At 40.6% G+C, this 24,694-nt stretch overlaps 1 protein-coding gene across 3 annotated transcripts in view; it reads left to right on the forward strand.

Moving 5' to 3' along the window:
• Nucleotides 1-24,694, forward strand: part of KCNAB1 (potassium voltage-gated channel subfamily A regulatory beta subunit 1) — a 552,388-nt gene that overhangs the window by 340,788 nt on the left and 186,906 nt on the right. For all 3 annotated transcript variants that reach the window (XM_073674769.1, XM_073674770.1, XM_073674771.1), the window contains exon 2: nt 19,257-19,300. In XM_073674769.1, coding sequence (XP_073530870.1) covers nt 19,257-19,300 — 44 coding nt within the window. The remainder of the gene's footprint in view (nt 1-19,256; nt 19,301-24,694) is intronic.

The following is a 24,694-nucleotide window of genomic DNA, read 5'->3' on the forward strand; positions in this document are numbered from 1 at the left end:
TTACAACTCTGATATCCGGTCACTCCTGTGGAAGAACATGGAGTATGAGATTGAACAATGCCGGGATGTACTTGATATTTTTCATTGCCATTTTTCCAAAATAGAAAAGTGCTAGAAAACTTTCATAAATTAGACACACTCGATGTGTAGCTTTTTATTCCTTACTAAAACATTGCCGATTAAAATTGTTGTGTGTATAATCATCCACCAAGGCTAATTTACCTCCGAACACTGAGGCATAAAAGGCTAGAAATAATAGATCTATAAAAACAGCATGTGCATTTTAAAATTCATGTATTGGAGCAGAATATGGGCACATTGTATTGTGCCCAGTTGCAAACAGACTTCAACACAGCAGCTCTCTGCCGTGTGTCTTTGCCAGCTTTGGTTTCTATGTGAACTGCAGGGTCCCTTGGAACCGAGCGCTGTATTATTCACTAAAAGCACAATTTAAACCTCATAATGTATGCCTCCGGATGCCAGCATCCATGCAAAATAGCACAGTTGTCCGAAATATCAGTTGTAAACCGACGGAATTTTCCTTCTTAGCCCGCTTTTTCTTTACAGACCATTAATAAGAATCAGCATATTGTGCCCAAAAAAACATTATATTCACCTTAAGACTACGTTCACACATTCAGTATTTGGTCGGTATTTTACATCAGTATGTGTAAGCCTAAACCAGGTGAGGAACAATCAGAGGAAAAAAAACTTACCAAATACTGAATGTGTGAACATGGCCTAACATAGACAGCGTTAACCCAAAAGCAAGAGCCTTCAGCGAGAGAAGAACTGGAAGGAACGTGCATATCATCCAGGAAATCCAGGACAGTTTATGACACAAACAGTTATTTATTGGTGAGGATTTTATGTGGGACCTGCCACTCCCTCTTTCTTTCAGGCTGTGTTCACACTCAGCAGCCCTGTGCCACTGCAGGCTTTATGCTGTTTCTCTGCACCATCATTTAAATTTGCAGAGAAACAGCTGTGTCACCATTAAGATCGGCTGCGCGGTCTTGCATGTGAAAGGGTACGGCCACCTTTGGGGCCATTTTTTTTTTTACTTAAATACATGTATTTTGGGTTGAAAATCACTTTTGCTATTGGATTTAATTTTACTCTATTCTACTTTTACAGAATTGTTGTTTCCCTGCACATGTAACTTTAAAAAGCCCTCCATGAGCCTTTTTTTCCATAAATCTGTCTGTATGTGTATGTAGTGTACTGTGAGTGTATTACGGTAATATACTCGCCTACTGCGGTCTTCTCCGGTATCCAGCGCCATTCTGTTTCTCTTCTCAGTGATGTCACTGTTCTGCAGACTCTCCAGGTCACACAGGTCACTGATCCAGAACAAGCAAAAGGATATCGCCCCTGGCATCCTGTAATGTTAAAACATTGGTAATTCTTTATTTGTGATCTATTTAAAAAACGAGGGTAAGGTGGGAAATTAAAATACTGACGCGTTTCTGGTGCGTTAAGTGCCCTTAATCATAGCATAACACGTACATTTTATTTTTTATTTATTTATATTACTTATATAGCGCCATTAATTCCACAGCGCTTTACAGACATTATGGACACTGTCCCCATTGGGGCTCACAATCTAAATTCCCATAAAAAAAAGTCTCGTTTTAAACTAAAAGGGAACCAATCACAAGCATATCAGAAGTGATGTGTATTAACCATTTAAAGAGCATACCCAAAGATCCTAAATTGAGCAAAATACAATCAAAATGAATCTATAAAAAGAAAAAATATTTTTATATAAGTGGTCATAGCCATGTATACCAAAGCTACTGCAATGCCCTGCACATGGGGTAATCGACATTGCGAATCAGAAGAACTATACCACATTTCTAATAAGAGGTATTTGCTAATATTATTATTACATCTACTACATATTGGGTTAGGATCTTGGAGATGGGAATACCCCTTTAAGTTCAGTTGAAAGTGCTGGGATCATTTATGTACCACAAGGATATGTTCACACTGCATCTTTTTCCAAAGGGCAAAAACGTCCATTTTTCAAGCAGAAGATGTTTCAGGAATAGCTCTTTTTCTGTGGCATTTTCTATACCGGAAGCATATTTTTTAGCATTTTTGGTTGTTACTTGTGCCCTTTTTTTTTTCCCGCCATTGTGTTTTTAAATCCATTAAACAATGAAGAGAACACTTGCGCTTTTTGAAGCAAATAAACTGACTAAATATCCCAAGCATTTTTGAGGCGTCTTTTCTTTGTCTTCCCATAGATTTTTATTGAAAAGTATTGATTGTCTTTCTAGCGGAAAATGCTTGTAACATGTACACGTCACTTTTTTTTTAACCATGTGGCGTCTCTGCATACCTGAACTCTTTAAAAGACTTCAAAAGCCTGACCATGTGAACAGCAAGTCGTTTTTCCATACAAACTAATAGGACCATTCTTTTGATCGTTTTGTTATCACTTTTTCCAGCAATTTTTGGAGTGAACCTGCTAAAAAATGGCAGAAAAAGACACAGTGTGAATCTATCCTAAAGAGTCTGTAACTAGTGTAATGAGCGTCTCAGAATGAAAGAAATCTAATGGACTCGCCGAGATAATCTGTATTTTTGAATTATATGGATTGTGTGTTGTACTGCGGAGCCGGCACTAGACTCTGAGCTTCTGATAGTGAGAGACGCTACATGTAATGTTTGGTGGTCAGACGGACGAGGATTTATTTTCCTACTGTGATGTGCTTGGCTTACTGTGTATATAGATAATAAAGCTGGTAGCAGCCAGTTATGAAACTGATCCACTTCACCAGAGTAATTCCTTTATGTGCCAACCTTCTAGCTCACAAAGTACACTGGATTTCTGATAAACTTGTAATCATAGGGCATCCACCAAAGTGCCAGCTTAATGTTTGATGTACACATGTGGAAACGTGTATATACCTAGCTAATTCTTGCCTTTCCATCTCTGTAAATGAAGTGGTGGTGTGTATAACAGCCTCATAATCAACTAAGAAGTCCGGGGACTGCGGCTGGTCCATAGTAGGATTGGTTGTCTTGCAATCAAAAGACGATATCAGCGTGGTCCATGAAAGTAACACATTTTATGACAAAACTTTTGTGGGTGAGTCATATTTAGTTAAACACAATACAATATCTAATTACCTTATCAATTATGATTATAGATACACAAAATAATCATGTATCTATATTTGTATCATGTACTATATGGCACTAGCACTTTGTAACAGACAAATTGAATATTTGCATATGTTGCACAAGCTGAAATGCATTGTTTTTAATTTTATCTTGTAAATAATTTATACATTGCACAATGAGGAAACTTGCTTCACTGCTGGAAAAAGGTTCATTTGAACCGAAATGTCGCCACATGGACACTTGTTTATGTAACTATTGGAGTGCTGCTTACTTTTTCCATTTCTATACATTCTTACAAAAATATGGCAATGTTTTGGTTACATAGAACCTTTATCCAGCCATCGTTTGATAAAGGTCTTATGAAACAAAAATTGTCGCCATGCCACATGGTCTAATGAAAGTCTACTTTCTATTTCATATTTTGGAGAGATATCCATCTATCTATGTATCATCTATCTCACATCTAGAGTGCTGCCATTTTTACTGAATGTATATGGAGGATACTGGGTCAGTACCTTGATTCATGTACCCTTAGGCTTGTACCCTTTTGCTATAACAGTTTTGTACAGTGCTGCTTTCTTTTGAAGATAGATAGAAAGATAGATAGATAGATATTTAGCACTGTATACTATAATGACAATATAGAAAATAGCAAAACTAATAATATTAACACTGGAACCATGAAAAAAAAATATATACACTGCTCAAAAAAAATAAAGGGAACACTCAAATAACACATCCTAGATCTGAATGAATGAAATATTCTCATTGAATACTTTGTTCTGTACAAAGTTGAATGTGCTGACAACAAAATCACACAAAAATCATCAATGGAAATCAAATTTATTAACCAATGGAGGCCTGGATTTGCAGTCAAGCCCAAAATTCAAGTGGAAAAACACACTACAGACTGATCCAACTTTGATGTAATGTCCTTAAAACAAGTCAAAATGAGGCTCAGTATTGTGTGTGGCCTCCACATGCCTGTATGACCTCCCTACAATGCATGGGCATGCTCCTGATGAGGTTGCGGATGGTCTCCTGTAGGATCTCCTCCCAAACCTGGACTAAAGCATTCGCCAACTCCTGGACAGTCTGTGGTGCAACGTGACGTTGGTGGATGGAGCGAGACATGATGTCCCAGATGTGCTCAATCGGATTCAGGTCTGGGGAACGGGCGGGCCAGTCCATAGCTTCAATGCCTTCATCTTGCAGGAACTGCTGACACACTCCAGCCACATGAGGTCTGGCATTGTCCTGCATTAGGAGGAACCCAGGGCCAACCGCACCAGCATATGGTCTCACAAGGGGTCTGAGGATCTCATCTCGGTACCTAATGGCAGTCAGGCTATGTGGCCCTCCAAAGAAATGCCACCCCACACGATTACTGACCCACTGCCAAACCGGTCATGCTGAAGGCTGTTGCATGCAGCAGATCGCTCTCCATGGCGTCTCCAGACTCTGCCACGTCTGTCACATGTGCTCAGTGTGAACCTGCTTTCATCTGTGAAGAGCACAGGGCGCCAGTGGCGACTTTGCCAATCCTGGTGTTCTGTGGCAAATGCCAAGCGTCCTGCGGTGTTGGGGTGTGAGCACAACCCCCATCTGTGGATGTCGGGCCCTCATACCACCCTCATGGAGTCGGTTTCTAACTGTTTGTGCATACACATGCACATTTGTGGCCTGCTGGAGGTCATTTTGCAGGTCTCTGGCAGTGCTCCTCCTGTTCCCCCTTGCACAAAGGAGGAGGTAACGGTCCTGCTGCTGGGTTGTTGCCCTCCTATGGCTCCCTCCACATCTCCTGGCATCTGCTCCATGCTCTAGACACTGTGCTGACAGATACAGCTACCCTTCTTGCCACAGCTCACACTGATGTGCCATCCTGGTTGAACTGCACTACCTGAGCAACTTCTGTGGGTTGTACTGTAGACACCGCCTCATGCTATGTACCTCTAGGGGTGAGAGCAATGACAAAATGAAAAAGTGACCAAAACAACAGCCAAAAAGGATGAGAACAGAGAAATGGTCTGTGGTCACCACCTGCAGAACCACTCCTTTATAGCGAGTATCTTGCTAATTGCCTATCATTTCTACCAGTTGTCTGTTCCATTTGCACAACAGCAGGAGAAATTGATTCACAATCAGTGTTGCTTCATAACTGGACAGGTAGATTTCACAGAAGTGTTATTGACTTGGAGTTACATTGTGTTGTTTAAGTGTTCCCTTTATTTTTTTGAGCAGTGTATATACAGTTGTGCTCAAAAGTTTACATAACCCGGCAGAATTTTTCCTTTCTTGGCCTTGTTTCAGAGAATATGAATGATAACAAAAAAACTTTTTCTCCACTCATGGTTATTGGTTGGGTGAAGCCATTTATTGCCAAACTACTGTGTTTTCTCTTTTTAAATCTTAATGTCAACCAAAAACATCCAAATGACCCTGAGAAAACACAGTAGTTTGACAATAAGTGGCTTCACCCAACCAATAACCATGAGTGGAGAAAACGTTTTTTGTTATTATTCATATTCTCTGAAACAAGGCCAAGAAAGGAAAAATTCTGCCGGGGTATGTAAACTTTTGAGCACAACTGTACACTGTGTAAGGGCAAGACATATCTAGCTCTACATTTGCTGAAATATGCCACTTGAAATATAGGATAGCTGATAGAAAGCCATTACTTGGCGTATTTTAAGTGATTTTACGTGACCTATTTTTCTTTCTAAAGATTCCAAAATTAAATCCTGGCCTGTGTAAAAGTGAAAATTGGATTAAAAGAATTTACTTAGTTCCACTTGCAGTGAGCAAGTGAATGGTGTGTGCATGTTTTCAGGAATTGAACTATAGGACATCCCGAGGATTGCAAATATGTCAACATCTCAATGGCAGGAGGTAATAAATAATATTTAAAAAACCTATAATTAACAACTATGACCCCCTGACTCTAGCCCAGACAGGAATTAATGTTCTTTGGTTACATGAACACTGAGGCTCGTAATTGACAGCAGCAGTCAGGTCGCTGGAACAGGATATCATCTGAGGTATACTCAGTAATGTCCCATTCCAGACACCTGACCGCTGCAGCCAGTCACAGGCCTCAGGGATCAGGTGACCAAAGAATGGGGCATTATTACTTTTTTTTATCAGGGAGTCCACCAGATCCTAAATATTGAAAATAAATGAATAAATTATATATATATATATATATATATATATATATATATATATACATATATACAGTACAGACCAAAAGTTTGGACACACCTTCTCATTTAAAGATTTTTCTGTATTTTCTTGACTATGAAAATTGTACATTCACACTGAAGGCATCAAAACTATGAATTAACACATGTGGAATTATATACTTAACAAAAAAGTGTGAAACAACAGAAAATATGTCTTATATTCTAGGTTCTTCAAAGTAGCCACCTTTTGCTTTGATGATTGCTTTGCACACTCTTAGCATTCTCTTGATAAGCTTCAAGAGGTAGTCACCAGAAATGGTTTTCACTTCACAGGTGTGCCCTGTCAGGTTTAATAAGTGGGATTTCTTGCCTTATAAATGGGGTTGGGACCATCAGTCGTGTTGTGCAGAAGTCTGGTGGATACACAGCTGATAGTCCTACTGAATAGACTGTTAGAATTTGCATTATGGCAAGAAAAAAGCAGCTAAGTAAAGAAAAACGAGTGGCCATCATTACTTTAAGAAATGTAGGTCAGTCAGTCCGAAAAATTGGGAAAACTTTGAAAGTGTCCCCAAGTGCAGTTGCAAAAACCATCAAGCGCTACAAAGAAACTGGCTCACATGAGGACCGCCCCAGGAAAGGAAGACCAAGAGTCACCTCTGCTTCTGAGGATAAGTTTATCCGAGTCACCAGCCTCAGAAATCGCAGGTTAACAGCAGCTCAGATTAGAGACCAGGTCAATGCCACACAAAGTTCTAGCAGCAGACACATCTCTTCAACAACTGTTAAGAGGAGACTTTGTGCAGCAGGCCTTCATGATAAAATAGCTGCTAGGAAACCACTGCTAAGGACAGGCAACAAGCAGAAGAGACTTGTTTGGGCTAAAGAACACAAGGAATGGACATTAGACCAGTGGAAATCTGTGCTTTGGTCTGATGACTCCAAATTTGAGATCTTTGGTTCCAAGCACCGTGTCTTTGCGCGACGCAGAAAAGGTGAACGGATGGACTCTACATGCCTGGTTCCCACCGTGAAGCATGGAGGAGGAGGTGTGATGGCGTGGGGGTGCTTTGCTGGTGACACTGTTGGGGATTTATTCAAAATTGAAGGCATACTGAACCAGCATGGCTACCACAGCATCTTGCAGCGGCATGCTATTCCATCCGGTTTGCGTTTAGTTGGACCATCATTTATTTTTCAACAGGACAATGACCCCAAACACACCTCCAGGCTGTGTAAGGGCTATTTGACCAAGAAGGAAAGTGATGGGGTGCTACGCCAGATGACCTGGCCTCCACAGTCACCAGACCTGAACCCAATCGAGATGGTTTGGGGTGAGCTGGACCGCAGACTGAAGGCAAAAGGGCCAACAAGTGCTAAGCATCTCTGGGAACTCCTTCAAGATTGTTGGAAGACCATTTCCGGTGACTACCTTTTGAAGTTCATCAAGAGCATGCCAAGAGTGTGCAAAGCAGTCATCAAAGCAAAAGGTGGCTACTTTGAAGAACCTAGAATATAAGACATATTTTCAGTTGTTTCACACTTTTTTGTTAAGTATATAATTCCACATGTGTTAATTCATAGCTTTGAAGCCTTCAGTGTGAATGTACAATTTTCATAGTCATGAAAATACAGAAATATCTTTAAATGAGAAGTTCTGTCCAAACTTTTGGTCTGTACTGTATGTATATATACAGTACAGACCAAAAGTTTGGACACACCTTCTCATTTAAAGATTTTTCTGTATTTTCATGACTATGAATATTGTACATTCTTACTGAAGGCATCAAAACTATGAATTAACACATGTGGAATTATATACTTAACAAAAAAGTGTGAAACGACTGAAAATATGTCTTATATTCTTGGTTCTTCAAAGTAGCCACCTTTTGCTTTGATGACTGCTTTGCACACTCTTGGCATTCTCTTGATGAGCTTCAAGAGGTAGTCACCAGAAATGGTCTTCCAACAATTTTGAAGGAGCTCCCAGAGATGCTTAGCACTTGTTGGCCCTTTTGCCTTCACTCTGCGGTCCAGCTCACCCCAAACCATTTCGATTGGGTTCAGGTCTGGTGACTGTGGACGTAGCACCCCAACACTCTCCTCCTTGGTCAAATAGCCCTTACACAGCCTGGAGGTGTGTTTGGGATCATTGTCCTGTTGAAAACTAAATGATGGTCCAACTAAACGCAAACCGGATGGAATAGCATGCCACTGCAAGATGCTGTGATAGCCATGCTGGTTCAGTATGCCTTCAATTTTGAATAAATCCTCAACAGTGTCACCAGCAAAGCACCCCCACACCATTACACCTCCTCCTCCATGCTTCACGCTGGGAACCAGGCATGTAGAGTCCATCCGTTCACCTTTTCTGCCTCGCACAAAGACACGGTGGTTGGAACCAAAGATCTCAAATTTGGACTCATCAGACCAAAGCACAGATTTCCACTGGTCTAATGTCCATTCCTTGTGTTCTTTAGCCCAAACAAGTCTGTTCTGCTTTTTGCCTGTCCTTAGCAGTGGTTTTCTAGCAGTTATTTTACCATGAAGGCCTGCTGCACAAAGTCTCCTCTTAACAGTTGTTGTAGAGATGTGTCTGCTGCTAGAACTCTGTGTGGCATTGACCTGGTATCTAATCTGAGCTGCTGTTAACCTGCGATTTCTGAGGCTGGTGACTCGGATAAACTTATCCTCAGAAGCAGAGGTGTCTCTTGGTCTTCCTTTCCTGGGGCGGTCCTCATGTGAGCCAGTTTCTTTGTAGCGCTTGATGGTTTTTGCAACTGCACTTGGGGACACTTTCAAAGTTTTCCCAATTTTTCGGACTGACTAACCTTCATTTCTTAAAGTAATGATGACAACTCATTTTTCCTTACTTAGCTGCTTTTTTCTTGCCATAATACAAATTCTAACAGTCTATTCAGTAGGACTAACAGCTGTGTATCCACCAGACTTCTGCACAACACAACTGATGGTCCCAACCCCATTTATAAGGCAAGAAATCCCACTTATTAAACCTGACAGGGCACACCTGTGAAGTGAAAACCATTTCCGGTGACTACCTCTTGAAGCTCATTAAGAGAATGCCAAGAGTGTGCAAAGCAGTCATCAAAGCAAAAGGTGGCTACTTTGAAGAACCTAGAATATAAGACATATTTTCAGTTGTTTCACACTTTTTTGTTAAGTATATAATTCCACATGTGTTAATTCATAGTTTTGATGCCTTCAGTGTGAATGTACAATTTTCAAAGTCATGAAAATATAGAAAAATCTTTAAATGAGAAGGTGTGTCCAAACTTTTGGTCTGTACTGTATATATATATATATATATATATATATATTTATAAATCACTTTTTTTCTTTAATAAATCCACTGGTTACCTTGTTGGAGTAAAAAAAAATGCTAAATAAAAAAGTACTGATGTCATATTGAGGTGTAGATGAGTCGTCTATAACAGTCTTCCTTATAGGACCCCGAGTAAATATTTCTTATACTGCAATGCTATACTCGTGGGGTTATAGCTGTATTGTATCCAATTCTTGACCTATTTTCTGTCACATATTATGATCACATTATGACAAAATTTGTAGGCACTGACTTGAGCAACTGACCAAAAAAAATCACCCCGGGTGGAAAACTTAGGACTTTTCACGATGCCTAGAACTGTCAAGAGCATCTGTCACTGCTTAGTAAAGTAGGACGTCTTTTATTTACTTCTTGACATCTGAAGAGGAAAGATTGATATTAATAATGCGGCCTCCGTTCTGGAAGTTTTACTCGAATAAGCCTTAAGCATTTTGATGTTCTTTAGTTCTTTCTCAGGAAATAATGCACTTAGCTGATTTATATGCAATGTAGGAATATTAGAATTTAGCAGATAAAAGAACTAGGCACAAGGTTGAGCACTTTTATGACGATCATGGAATTTTTTGGCACGTTCTCACATTGTTATATTTCCTGCATTTTTTCATTAAAGGAATATTCCCAATACACAATGCGGTCTTACAGTAATGTACACATATATTTATTTACCAAAAAATGCCTACTTAGAGTAATAAGGAGTAAATAATCCAATATTATTTAATACATTAATTATTTTATTAAGGACGCAAAAGGACAAGACTAATTAAAAAACATGAAGGTACAATAATACATAATAAAAAAACCACAAAAATATATTTAAAAAGAAGTGGAACAACATCAGCAGCATGAACCAAATTAGGTAACAGGTGGAAAATAGATGTACATATAAAGTGCAAGTGCACAATTAAAAGTTACTCAGACACACATAACATTCAGATATATATAAAGTGCAGGTGCACAGTAAAGGTTGATTAGACATACATAACATGAAGACCTAATAGTTCATGATAGGGATCTATAGTGAATGCAAAAGGATTACAATCAGAGTTGGTCAACCAACAATAACAATTTAATCTGAAGAGGTTATGGTTTGAATTGGTAGAAGATATATCAGACAAATTACTAACCCGGGTTCATGCTGTGGATGCTGCTGTCGCTGCCCCTCACTCCAACGCGCATTTCACACGAGCTTCCTCAGGGAAAACAAACAAACATATTATTTGTGCCAATATAACTCATTTTTAAATCTGCCTCGTTTTGCACTTATCACATTTACCCCCCAAGGATGCACTTCCAGATTCTGTATATTCTCTAGTTGTTATTGGAACCGTCATCTAGTAGTTCCAGTGCTTATGGTCGATCATGCGCTATGCAGTGTCTCTCAGCTTGCTTCCTGCCACCATAGGTGTGTTGTGTCTAGATCAGAGCTTCTACTCTCAGGGCTGATGTCATAGAAAGGAGTTTCTTGATCACAGTGCCAGAACTCATACCAGGAAGCAGCAGTGTGTCTGGTTACCCGCTAGTAACTAAGAGAATCTATGTCCTGCAGGATGGGCTGTATATAGGGGACTAAGAGGAGAGATATACTGCAGGAGGGAGCTGTGTATAAATGGGCTGAGAGGAGTGATGGTTAGCAGAATGGGGCTCTGTATATATGCATCAATAAAGCTGCATTTCTAGTATCGCATTACTGATCTGTCAGCAGGAGGCAGAAAACACAGCTCTAAACTGCCAATGTGGATACATGCAAGACGGTTGAGCTCTGCTAGAACCAGCTAATGATATTAAACTACACAACAGCTATATTGATATGGATGTCATAAGATAATATTGGTCAAATAGAAAGTGCACAGAAACATAATTCTACACTTATATTATCTTAACGATAAGTCAAAAAGATGGAGCTAGTCAAGAGCACACATGAAAGAGGGTGGGTCTGCAGCACTGAAGAGAAGCAAATGCTGCTGGGAAATGTAGTTTTAGCAGATAAGAATAAGACCACCCATTCTGCTATGTGAAGCTGGATGCATAGAGGGGCAAATAGAGATGAAAAAACACAAAAGTACAAGAAAGAAACTTTCTGTTGGGCTCTAAGAAGCACTCCTATCTCTATTTTTTTTCATTAAAAGTGTGTGTGTGTATATATGCATGTAGTGTAGTATGAGTGTGTTAATATATCGACCTACCACACCTCTCTCTGATGTCCAATGCCGTTCTTCTCCTCTTCTCAGTGACGTCACCGCTTTGCAGACTCTCCAGGTAACACTGCACTCTGCATGACCCAGAAGTGGCTTTTACAATAAAGGGTAAGCCAGCAGGGGAAAACCTTACCAGGGTGGGGCTGAAGGCCTAGGCAGACAGGCAGACTGGAAGGGATGATGGACGGATAAGCCTAACTCCCGTTTCGCGTATTCCCAGTAATGCTTTCTCAAGGGCACGCTTACCCTTTTCATATCTTTGCTTAGGCACTTGCTTTGATTATCGGCCTTTGGGCAGTTTGCAATATATTTTATATTGGGTCCCATCGGAGGGTCGCTTACCATACTACTATTGGCTCATGCTATTTATTTGTTACATTATGCATTGTATATGAGGCTGAATTCTATGGTGGACGACTTTTTTGTTTATCTGTCTGTTGTAAAATTAAAAAATTATGTTGAATAAACTTTATGCTTCTTAAACCATTATAACTTTGTTTCCTTTTCACATGCAGATTTGGTCCATGAAAGAAATCGCTCATCTGCACTGCCCCTTTGAATAACATTGGTTCATGTGCTGTCCGTTGTTGACTCAGATTGAAAATATGTTCATGTGACCTACACTTAAAACATAACTTTTAGTCCATACTACAACACACCTGTGGGGTATCTACCTCATAGTGGCTTTTGCCTTCCACAAGGTCAACACAGTAGAATTAGTAGAATTATAGGATTTACTTGATGGACCTTTGTCTTGAGCTGTCTCAGCTATGAATTCCTGGTCTGGATACAAGGCTTAAAGAGAACTTGACAGCTGATTTTTGTTGCCTGAACCATGGACTGCTTGAGTCAGAGACCAGCTCATGCATTCTGGACATCTATCTTTTACAATCTGGTGATTCAGAGAAACTATAGCTGAAAGCAATCCAGGGGAATGGGTGGGGAGAAGAGGTGAGGTATCTTGTGTGAATTGCGGTTCTGTTTAGTTTTAGAGGCAGTTCCTTACAACTGTGAGTGCAATAGGCATGCAATTCTGATGGCAGTTCACTGAAAGAATAGTGCAGGCACTAAATATTCAGTGCAGTGAGTAGCTGGGAGCCCTGACATCCCGTCTGAGCCAAAAGCATATGCAAGTCCATCCCTGGAATGCTGTACTGTGACGCTAGTCACTACTTACAGCCGTAAGGTGGAGAAGTCAGGGAGTCTGAGATCAAAAGCCAGGAGGGTACGTCGTAAACAGAGGGGTTAGGCAAAGGCATAGTCATGTCACAGTCCGGTGTAAGAATTCCAAGAAGATAGCAGATCAAGAAAAAGGGGTTAGACAAACGGATGGTTAAAGGCAAACTCCAAGGTCGGTCAGCAAACGATCAATATACAGAACTCACAGCACAAAACAAACTCACACCAAGCAGAGCAGAGCTACAACTGGCAGGGACAAGAGGCAGACATCCAGCTAAATAGCCTGGCAATCATTGCAAACAGGATACACCTGTAATAAGCCAAGCATGCCCTGACTGGGCACCCTTCAAATATGAGAGACTTGGAGCAGTTTGCAAAACAAAGTGGTCCAAAACTCCAGTTAAGAGGTGGTAGAAGCTTGTTTAAGGTTATAGGAAGCGATTGATTGCAGTTGTTTTTGCCAAAGAATGTGCAACCAAATTTTAACTTGAGGGTGCCAACAATTTAGTATGGCCTATTTTGGGAGTTTTGTGTGAAATTAAATCCAATTTGCCTTTTTTCTCTGTTTTTTTTTGCGTTGTTCCAATACACACATCTTTTGGAACAATTTCAAGGGTGTCAACACTTTCAGCCATGACTGTTTTTATACCTATTTTTAAGGGGTTTGGTACTCACTTAGCTGCTTTTGAGGTAGTCACAGGAGTCAGTTTCTTTAAAATGTTCAAGGTGGGTTTATTTGGACTTCATAAACTGCACTCTCAAAGTAAATGAAACATAGCCTTGTCCGGCACAAAGTAACAAAACATCGCCTTGTGTGGCACAAAGTAACAAATCAAGAAAACAGTCCATACAGTGCTGCGGGTTCGCCCGCTCACAGTCAGTGTCTTGTAGCTCAGACACGCTGGAGGACTCCACACCTCCAGCCACTGAATGAGACACTCGGTCTCCATTTTATACACAGGCTCTGGGGTGGGGATATGTGAGCAACCAATTCTGCCCAACTCTTATGACTGCTCGTAAAAACCGGCTCTGACACGCCCTATTAACCTTCTCAGCAGTATACGTTCTGGAGCATGCTTTCTCGGTTTTACATCACCGAAGCTACCAACCTGGGTGATACATATCTCCCGTAAAGGACCTGTCCGGCGGCCATCTTACAATATATAAATATGTGGGAAAAATAAGTATTTGATACACTGACGATTTTGCAAGTTTTCCCACCTACAAAGAATGGAGAGGTCTGTAATTTTAATCGTAGGTACACTTCAACTGTGAGAGACAGAATCTTAAAAAAATCCAGAAAATCACATTGTATGATTTTTACATAATTAATTTGCATTTTATTGCATGAAATAAGTATTTGCTACAATAGAAAAGCAGAACTTAATATTTGGTACCCAAACCTTTGTTTGCAGTTACAGAGGTCAGACATTTCCTGTAGTTCTTGGCTAAGTGTGCACTCACTGCAGTAGGGATTTTGGCCCACTACTCCATACAGATCTTCTTCAGATCTTTCAGGTTTCAGTGCTGTCGCTGGGCAACATTGAGTTTCTGCTCCCTCCAAAGATTTTCTATTGGGGTCAGGTCGGGAGCTTGGCTAGGCCACTCTAGGACCTTGAAATGCTTCTTACGGAGCCACTCCTTAGTTGCCCTAGCTGTGTGTTTCAGGTAATTGTCATGCTGGAAGACCCAGCCACGACCCATCTTCAATGCTCTTACTGAGGGAAGGAGGTTGCTAGCCAAAATCTCACGATACATTACCCCATCAATCCTCCCTTCAATACGGTGCAGTTGTCCTGTCCCCTTTGCAGAAAAGCACCCCCAAAGTATGATGTTTCCTCGACCATGCTTCACGGTTGGGACGGTGTTCATGGGGTTGTACTCATTCTTCTTCTTCCTCCAAACACAGAGAGTGAAGTTGATACCAAAAAGTTCTATTTTGGTCTCATCTGACCACATGACCTTCTCCCATGCCTCCTCTGGTTCATCTAGATGGTCATTGGTGAACTTTAAATGGACCTGGATATGTGTAGGCGTGAGCAGGGGGACCTTAATGCCCTGCAGGATTTTAATCCATGAAGGTGTAGCGGTGTCCAAAGAACACCGCAAGGCAGGATTCAAGTACGGCACAGCAGATGAGAAGGCTGAAACAAAACTCCGGCTTTATTATGTACAAAGGGATTATATGCCGGGAAGTGAGAATAACAGTATTTACAATGACAATATCAATAACATGAATACAGGAAGAAATAGCTGAAGTGAGTCACAGAGCTATGCTCCAGCTATGGCAATGAAAGCTCAATACATTAGTATACATCAAGTTTTACATGCTACCCTAGGCTATTCCCCTATCTGGCTTTCTGCTAATCGGGCCACGCTGCTACAGCGTCCTATCTAAAGAAAACTACACTAAACCCTAGCACAGTTCACCACGGGTGAGTCACTCACTGTTGTGCAGATCAGACGCAGATGGCGGCCGCCTTGTTCGTGGTGTAATCGAGCAGTATCATGTCACTCGAGACCTTTCCTTTGTATACTGGATCTCTTCCTTCTGCAGGCAGGCAAACCTTGCTTCAGTTTCACTGAGGTAAAATGGCTGGTACTCTGTGTTGTGTGTTACTTCAGGTCAGCAGCCTTCAGGGAAAACGTTCTTCAAAAAGGGATGGATTTCTCTGCTCTTGCACAGTCCATTAGGTGCCTCTGCTTCCTGATTTATTTCCCTCTCTCAGCACAGACCAAGAAGCAGGGGGGGGGGGGGGGGTGACTAGTCTACAAGAAGAAAACCCAGAGGGGAGCATGGTTTCTTAAAGTGACAGTGTATTCATTGTCCGGTAAGGGCTGATCCCCTACAATGGTGTAGTGTGTTACTAACAGTAATGTTTGAGACTGTGGTCCCAGGTCTCTTCAGGTCATTGACTAGGTCCTTTCGTGTAGTTCTGGGCTGATTCTTGATCTTTCTCAGAATCACCCTTACCCCACGAGGCGAGACCTTGCATGGAGCCCCAGACCGAGGAAAATTGACAGTCATCTTGTGTTTCTTCCGTTTTCTAATAATTGTGCCAACAGTTGTTGCCTTCTCACCACTCTTTGTAGGTGGGGAAACCGGCAAAATCGGCAGTGTTTCAAATACTTATTTTCCACACTGATTGTGTGTATATATATATATATATATATATATATATATATATTTATATATATATATATATATATATATATACATATATATAGAGAGAGAGAGAGGAAAGAAAGTGTGTGTGTGTGCTTATGTATATATTTATTTTTACTTTTTTAGAAGGCTGAGCAACCCCTTTAATCAATGTTCTAATATTTTTTAGGTAGACTACTGTATATTTCTGTCATAATTATGTGTCTCTTAAAGCAAGCCATTTACCTAGTAGCAGTGAACTTGAAAATGGCAGATGTATTTGATACTTTAAAACAACATGCTGAACATATGCTGCTACAAGTAAGTGACCTAAAAGTTGGAAGCTAGTCACCTTGCTTTGAGCATTGTCATTTTTAAACCTGCAGCTATAAACATGGATGTCTGGCGAGACCCTCAAGGTAGTGCTTGCTAATCTAAATGCTATGTGCTGCCACAGACTGGGATGATGGAGACTGGAATCCTTCCCAGGAGTTTGCCTCTGGAATATTTATATGTCATTGCCCTATAACATATCTTCTTTTATTCCGTCAGATAGGAGTTGGAATAGAAATTAATTTGAAAAGAAAAGGATGGGATTCTTCTGTAGCTCCAAGCTACGCAGATTTAATATCTGTTCTCCTCTATTACTTCATTATCTCATAGGAAATACATCAGTCAATACCCTTGGATCTCTGTCTGACTTATCTAACATAACCTCTCTGTCAAGACCAATTATTCTTTCATATAAAATGTAACAATTTGCAAGCCGCAGCGGGGTTTCTCTGCTCTCTAGTATCGCAGTGTCTTCAGCATTCTTTTCCCAATCCCAAATCATGCTGAAATAGTATGTAAATATATTTCTATCGTATTGGGAGCGGATTATTACTAAAGTTTTGTCTCTTTTATTTGGAAGTTCTCTGAAGAAAACATTTTCTAGCCACTTGTATTATAATTTACTTTGCAGGAAAATACTTGCTAGCTGCCTTATAATTCTTAGTATGTACACGTTCACACATAATTTTTTTCTAAATGCAAAATTAAGCAACTTTCTAAGATATTCTTCAGTAAATTATTATATAATTTTGATGTTGAAGAATGTCTGTAAGTCCTTTTTCTAACTGAGTAATTTGCTAAAATTTTACAAATCTGTCAGCGCTCATGCTCATTTCTGACAGCTTTCTCTTCTCTCACCTCCCTCCCCTTCTCATTCTTTTCTTTTAGCAGCATGGAGGAGGAAGAGGGATTTGTATACTGATTTCCACAATGTGGAGAGGGGAGAAACCTTGTACAGTTTCAGGGAGGGCAGAAGAAAACTGGTTCTAGTGAAGGAGGAAATCACAAAAAGAGGAAATAAGTGTAGGATAGAAGCTGTTATGACACATAAGTCACTAAAGACAGCCGAACCCTGGAGTCACTCAGACCTCACTCCTAGTCTATGTTACTTGGGAGGCACTTCCACAAGAGAAAAATCTTCATACTGCATATTGGGGGTTCTGAAAATGAACGAAGGAATAAAGATTGCTGTCTGAAACTTGGTGAAATTTTATTAACATATATAAAATATTTTCTTTTCCCTTGTCAAAGGTGTCTTGAAAGAAGCTGTTAAATAGGTGGCAATTTACCTTACATGTAATTTCTTAAATAATAGTATTTAGTGAGAACATATGAATATCCCTTACAATCCTTTTGATGAAGTGACATTGGCATTCTTGGTACTGCATCCTTGCTCAGCTACTTAATCTGTCTGGAAGGTACAGCTTCTGGGGCTTAATTTAAAGGCATGGCACCCCGTGTGGTGTCACCTACATCTTCCCACACAAGTAACATTTTCCCCTGTTCTGGGGCTTAATTTGAATTCTTTTGGCATATTACTTTTGTGTTCATCATTGCCCACTATAAATCCATTAAAAGGAGCTCTGAAGGGCAATCGTGGCCCATTTGTGTTCTTATTTTATTCCTGCTGCTCTCCTGAGTATTCCGGGGGGGAAGGGTTTGTGTGTTTTTTTTTTAATCCACCATATTGCTACAGACATGTACATTTTTATTCAGTGTTAATGAAATAAACTAATAAAAATAATAAATTAGCAAAGCTTTTGTAGTCCACTTCAAGATCCTTTACAAATGTTTGTATGAGGAAGACAAGTAATAGTGTTCAGTCCATGTAAGAAAGTCTTACCAAATATAATAATAAAATTCTCCTAAGCATTTACACTGCTGTGGGTACACTTTACACTTTAGTTTTTTTTAGTAACTGCAAACTAAATGAATGGCTGTTTCCCATATACTCCAAAAAATGTATAAATATGCATCTCCCAATGGGAAGCTGGAAGAAGACAGATGTTCTGCAGATGTTTTGATGAAACATAATAATGTACAGATTATTAGTTACAATAGAAGATAAGAAGTTCTGTGTTCTGCAGTTATTATTACAGCAAGAGACACAATCAACAGTTCAAAATATGTTTGAGACAAAGCATTCGATGGAGGGGCTATGCTGTTCTAAGGGATGTAAATGTTATTTTTGTAAGCATGCTTTTTATCCAAAGCAGGAAATATAAACAGGGCTATTATTTTATTCCTGATGCAATGCGATACTGAAACTGCCAGCACATCAGTATATTCACAGTACTAAGATACACAGTGTCGAGAAAATAAAAATAAAAATGATTAGCTATCTGAAACTAGGGGGTACGAGATCGTAGGCAGATGGTCTCGTGCCTCTGCTCACATCTGAGTTGGAGGCTCTGTTGCAGGTTCCATCAAATCTAGGACACTATAACGGAAAATGTTGGATACCATAATAGTCAATCGGATCTGTTGGACTCCCTTTGTGTTCCAGATCCATCTCTGGGATGAAATCTGTTTTTCAGTTTCTATAATGGAACAAAAAATGGAATTCTTATTTCAGATGTGTACAGAGCCTTAATAAAACTTACCCACTTGCGAACATTTCAGATGAATCCTGTGAAATGTATACATTCAGTTAATATTATTAACAATAAAATAGTATTAAAGATCATTTCTTATCTAAAGCAATGTTCTTGTATGTTTTCTAGAAATCTTGGGAAATCTGGGCTTCGTGTATCCTGCCTTGGACTGGGTAAGTGAATTATTCCAATAGTCATGTATGCTTGAGGCTTGACTAATGCAAAGAATATTGCTGTAACCGGCAATACTCCTACTGGGTTGACTAGCATTAATTCAGATCACCGTCTTGCTCTATGCTTGATTCTTCTCATTCCAATTCTGATTTGGTTTGTATTGTAAGACACTGTACAGGTAAGTACAGAGAACAAACTCCAAATCTTATTGCAAACAGTTGGGCAATAAATGAAAAAGTTAAATTCTTCGTACAATGTAATGGGTATTCGTAAGAAAGGGAAATACATGTTATCCACCAAACCCTACCTCCCACAATTGTTAGAGTTGAGCACTAATATTTACAGTACCCTGGCCCGGCATCCATTACTATGTGGCAAACTTCCTCAGATGAAAGTTGAATACTGGCATCCTGGACACCTCCGGCATTTACAAGGACTCTGTAACACACAACTTGATGTTGTGTAAGATTTAGTGACTAAGTCTCACACCATTTCATTACATCGCAGAGGCCTTGATGCCATAATTCGAGTGCCGGATGATGAAGTTCATAAGACCCTGGACCTGGCTGCCGGAGACATCTGACGTGGATTCCAGAAGAAGAGTCCTGCGTTTCCTTTTTGCTCACCACTAATAATAGCGCCAATTTAGATGGTTGACTCTAAAAGGCTTAGTGATTAATCACTGTGGCTTGGGTCTTTACAATTTCTTTGGTCAACAGCTCAAAAAATGGCCACCTATGAAATTCCAGGTGTGCCAAATCAGAAGCTGTCTCAGAGAAGGTAACCACACCATAACATCCGATGGGTCCGATCTAGTATCTCTTAGTTAGCCTACCCCAGATTGCCTCGAAAGGTGGGCTTTTTTTTACAAAGCCAAAGCATGTCGCACAGAGATGAGACACTGGTGCACCAAATGCGATGTGTGCAATAATAAATCGTCCCAGAGTATCTGAATTATTCACTTTTAGATACTGCTGAAATATTTATGTCAATTTAGAAACAGAGATGCAAAACGATGCTTTAAATTATTTCATAATTCTGCTGAGATAAATAGTAAGACGTGTATGCCAAGCAGGTGTTCATAAATATGGTTATATCAAAATAGGATCCTTTCCATGGGTGATATAACAAGGGAAGAAAATGTTGTCATAGTAACAACATGCATAAAAGCTCTTCTACAGAATTGTCGGTTTGGTTCATAGCAACCAATCAGATACCAGCTCTTTTGGAAAATGATCAGTTGCTAAAGAGAGAGAGATCACATGTATTGAAACCAATAAGTGTGGTGAATTGGGATGATTTCATAATGACCCTAAAAAATTACCTACTGTCATCAATCAGCAGTTGCCAAGGTCCATTGCTTGTTATAGCTGCTTTATTCGTAAACTTTCATTCAATTACCTATTTAGGTCGTATTCACATTTGTATTTTATGGTTTTCCATGGGAGGTTTATGGAGATTGAAATATTTTTGACAGCAAAGACAAATATTTTGAAAATTGACTCCCAGATGAGACAATGGTCATACGTATTCCAATTGTTTTATCCTTATGAAGTCTATCAGAATTAAATTACTGATTCTAGAGGACCTTACCTACCAGCAGAGGCAGTAATTTAGTATGTGTATTTTTAATATAATTGTGCATAACTTATCTTAAAACCTTCTAAGTCTATCTTGACATCACGTTTTTACCACACATCAGTGGCTCTATCAGGGCTTCGGTCTAAAGTATTGGGGTGAATTTTGACACAGAACGTTCCTTTATTCCCTATATCCAATCACTCACTCACTCACTCATGTCACCTACATCTTAAAAACGTCTCCAGAATCCAACCTTTTTTCACCTTTAAAACTGCAAAAACTCTTACTCATTCTCATCTAGGCTACTGCAACTCTCTACTGATTGATCTCCCTCTAACCAAACTTTTTCCTCTCCAATCTGTCCTGAATGTGGCAGTCAGGGTTATATTTCTGTCCAGCTGCTTCACCAATGCCTCCACCTTGTGCCAGTCATTGCACTGGTTGCTCATTCCCTACAGAATACAATACAAACTTAGCTCTCCACATTTCTGCACCACCCTATATATCCTCCCTAATCTCCGTCTATCCCCCTACCCCTGCTCTCTGCTCCGCAACTGATCTAAGACTAATATCCTCCATATTCCGAACCTCCCAATTTCGTCTCCAAGACTTCTTTCATGTTTAACCTGTGTTCTGGAATGCACTACCCTGGATGATCTGACTAATACCTAACCCCCATGTTTTAAATGTGCTTTAAAAACACATCTCATTAGACAGTTCTATCACCTCAACTCACTAATCTAACTTCCCCCTGTTGCTTCTTTCTAAATTTTACTCAGAATTTGCTCCCTTCTACTCATCCTCCATGCACCCAATAACACATGGTAACTGTATTTAGACATATACTATCTGATAACCGATACATTTAGCTTAGTTGAAATGCCCTATTAAGTATAATGATGGCTGGACTGTACATGACAGCACGTTCAACCTATTGTGTTCCCCCTATTTCCTTATAGATTGTAAGCTGCGAGCAGTGTCCTCACTCCTCCTGTAACTGTTGAACTATGTGTTACTATGTGATGTCTTTATTGTTTGTACATGTTCCCACTGAATTGTAAAGCACTGTAGAATATGTTGGCGCCATATAAATAAAATTATTACTATTATTAAAGTATTGAAAAACGGGATTCAGGTGGATCCGCCCATACGACCATTGACTTTAATGAAGTAGATAGTGTCACTCTGTGCTCTGACTTACCTAATTTTTGTCAGTATCTGTACAAAAATGTGGTCAACTGTGTTTTTGTGCCCATTTCAAAAAGGCATACACTGCCAAAAATTAAGTCAGTCAATTGCACATTAAAGTCACCAAACCCAACGACTAACTTTCACTTATGGCAGCTCCCTGATTTTTAATTTCAACATGCCCGATTATTTGTTCTCCTGGGAGATAAGCTGCTTCCAGATGTGTCTGCTGTAGCCTTGCTCACCTTTCATCAATCAGAGCACATGCACACTTGGCCAAATCGAGAATGCATGTCTATGTGGCTGTCGGGAGAAATAGCTTGAAAAAGACAAAATCCCTTTTAGTATAACATCACTGTACAATGATTATTCTGTATGAGCAGTAAAAGAACACCAAAATACAAGAGACAAAGTAATAAAAACACATTTTTTTAACTATACTAAAAAAGGCCCTCTAATAAAATAGTTTAAAGCGAACAACAGAATAGGAAATATCAGCCCATATATTAGGTTAGGCAACACACGGGTGCACTTAAAATGGACTCTTAGGCTGTGTGCCCATGATACGGATTTAATGTGTTTCCGCGGCGCCATTTCCGCCGTGAAAACGCATTAAAAACGCTTGTTAAGTTGTCTGCCATGTTTCCCAATGATAACCCACATGTGCTGTGCACATGCTGTGGAAATTTCCGCTGCGGATTATCATTGCGGAAAAATCCACAACACAACCATTAATTTTGCGGAATCGCGGAAATTGCCGCCATTGACTTGTATTGGATCGCATAACATCCGCATGACTACACGTACACATGCGGACATTATGCGATTCAATGCGCGGATGGTACCCGGGTCTGGAGAAGAGGAGACTCTCCTCCAGACCCGGGTACCATAGTACCTGTAGTTAAAATTAAAATAAAAAAAAACATTATACTTACCTTCTGATGGCCCCCTGTCTGCTCCCGGCGGCTCTGCATTCTCTTCGGCTGCTCGCAGTGGTGTAAAAGGACCTTCCATTACATCATTTAGTCATGTGACAGGTCACAGCGGTCGTGTGACCTGTCACATGACTAAATGACATAATGGAAGGTCCTTTTTAGAGCACCGCGAGCCTCCGAAGACACCGGAGACACCGTAGTGGAGATCAGGGGCCATCTTTCAACATTTTTATTCTTATTTTTACTATTGATGCTGCATTTGTAGCATCGTAACTTGGTCACACAACATAAATCTATGCTGGTTGCATGGATTTATATAGTGTGACCAAGTTGTCAAGCACTTTCCAAGTGATGCTAAAATCGCTTGGAAAGCGCTTGACAACCCGCATGCGAAGTCGCATGTTAAAAACGCTTGACAAACGCTTCTATCTGGCAGGAAAAACGCATGTAAAATCTGCATGCGTTTTTCTGCCAGGGAGATGCAGAAACCCACCGCAGCATTTCTGCATCGTGGGCACCTAGCCTAACACTAAGTTCACACTCAACTTTTTTGCAGCATTTTTTTGTGCGTTTTTTCTGCAGAAAAGAAGCTACATTTTACAGTAACAGCAAAAGCTATGAGATTTAAAAAATCCCATGTACACGTTTTTTTCCTGGCTGAATTTGAGCACTGCGGCACTTTTTAAATCTGCAGCATTTTTGCAGCGTCTTTGAAACATTTTTTCACCCATAAAAAGCAATGAGAAATTTCAAAAGTGCAGCAAAAAAAAGTGTGGCACCCCAGGGGTCTGGTTCCCACAGTGATAGCAATATTACGTCTGTGAGCAGGTGGGAGGTGTCCTGGTCAGACATCCTATGCATGCCACACCTCCTGCCCAGTCCTGGGAGGGGAAGAACTTCCCCTATATAAAGCTGGGGCTGATGCAGGGTTAGAGTAGAAAAAGAGCAGAGAACACAGACAGAGACACAGTCTGGTCTGTAGTGGAGCAGGTATAGGAAAGAAAGATCAGGAGCTCAGTGGGAGCAGTGCTAAAAGAGGTCAGGGCTGGAAGCTGTAGAGCTCGCCCTGATTGAAGAATTCTTACCAGACCCGGAGTCCGAGGCTGTGGGGACTAATCCTTACCCAGCAGCAGAAACCGCCCGGCAGGGGATTTCAGGTCCTCTGGCCAAGAAACCCGAAGGCACGGTCACACGCAAGGGACCAGCACCGCGACGTGGAGCGGAAGCTACCAAAAGGCCCCGAGTCACCGGCCATACGGGTGAGCACCACACGGTACACTCAGGGACGTGGGCTACTTTTATCAGCCTCTAGCAAGGTAGCCAGAAGAGTACGATTAGTTGGGGAGGCCTACAACTCCGCCTGGCCAGGGGAGATTCCATCTGCTCACGGACTGACCAGGCCCCGATCGCTAGCCAGTACTCCGGGAGGGTCTACCTTTGCCACCAGTAAAGACCCTGAACTACACCGCACCGTCTCTGAGTGTTTCATCATCCACGTCCGCTGCCCTGAGGCCATACCCCTCCCGTTGGGGGTTATACCATCCCCGCTGCACAACCGTATCACCGGCCTCAGCGGTCTGCCCTGCAGCGGCGGTCTCATGACCGCATTCAACGGGTGGCGTAGTCGAACATTCTAACATCTACTGCTAAAGACTGCCACTCAGCTTGACTCCCTGGGCACGGACCGGG

Source organism: Phyllobates terribilis, unplaced genomic scaffold, assembly GCF_046119375.1.
Source record: "Phyllobates terribilis strain yellow unplaced genomic scaffold, ASM4611937v1 Scaffold_3__8_contigs__length_932513732, whole genome shotgun sequence".
Lineage (NCBI taxonomy): Eukaryota > Metazoa > Chordata > Amphibia > Anura > Dendrobatidae > Phyllobates > Phyllobates terribilis.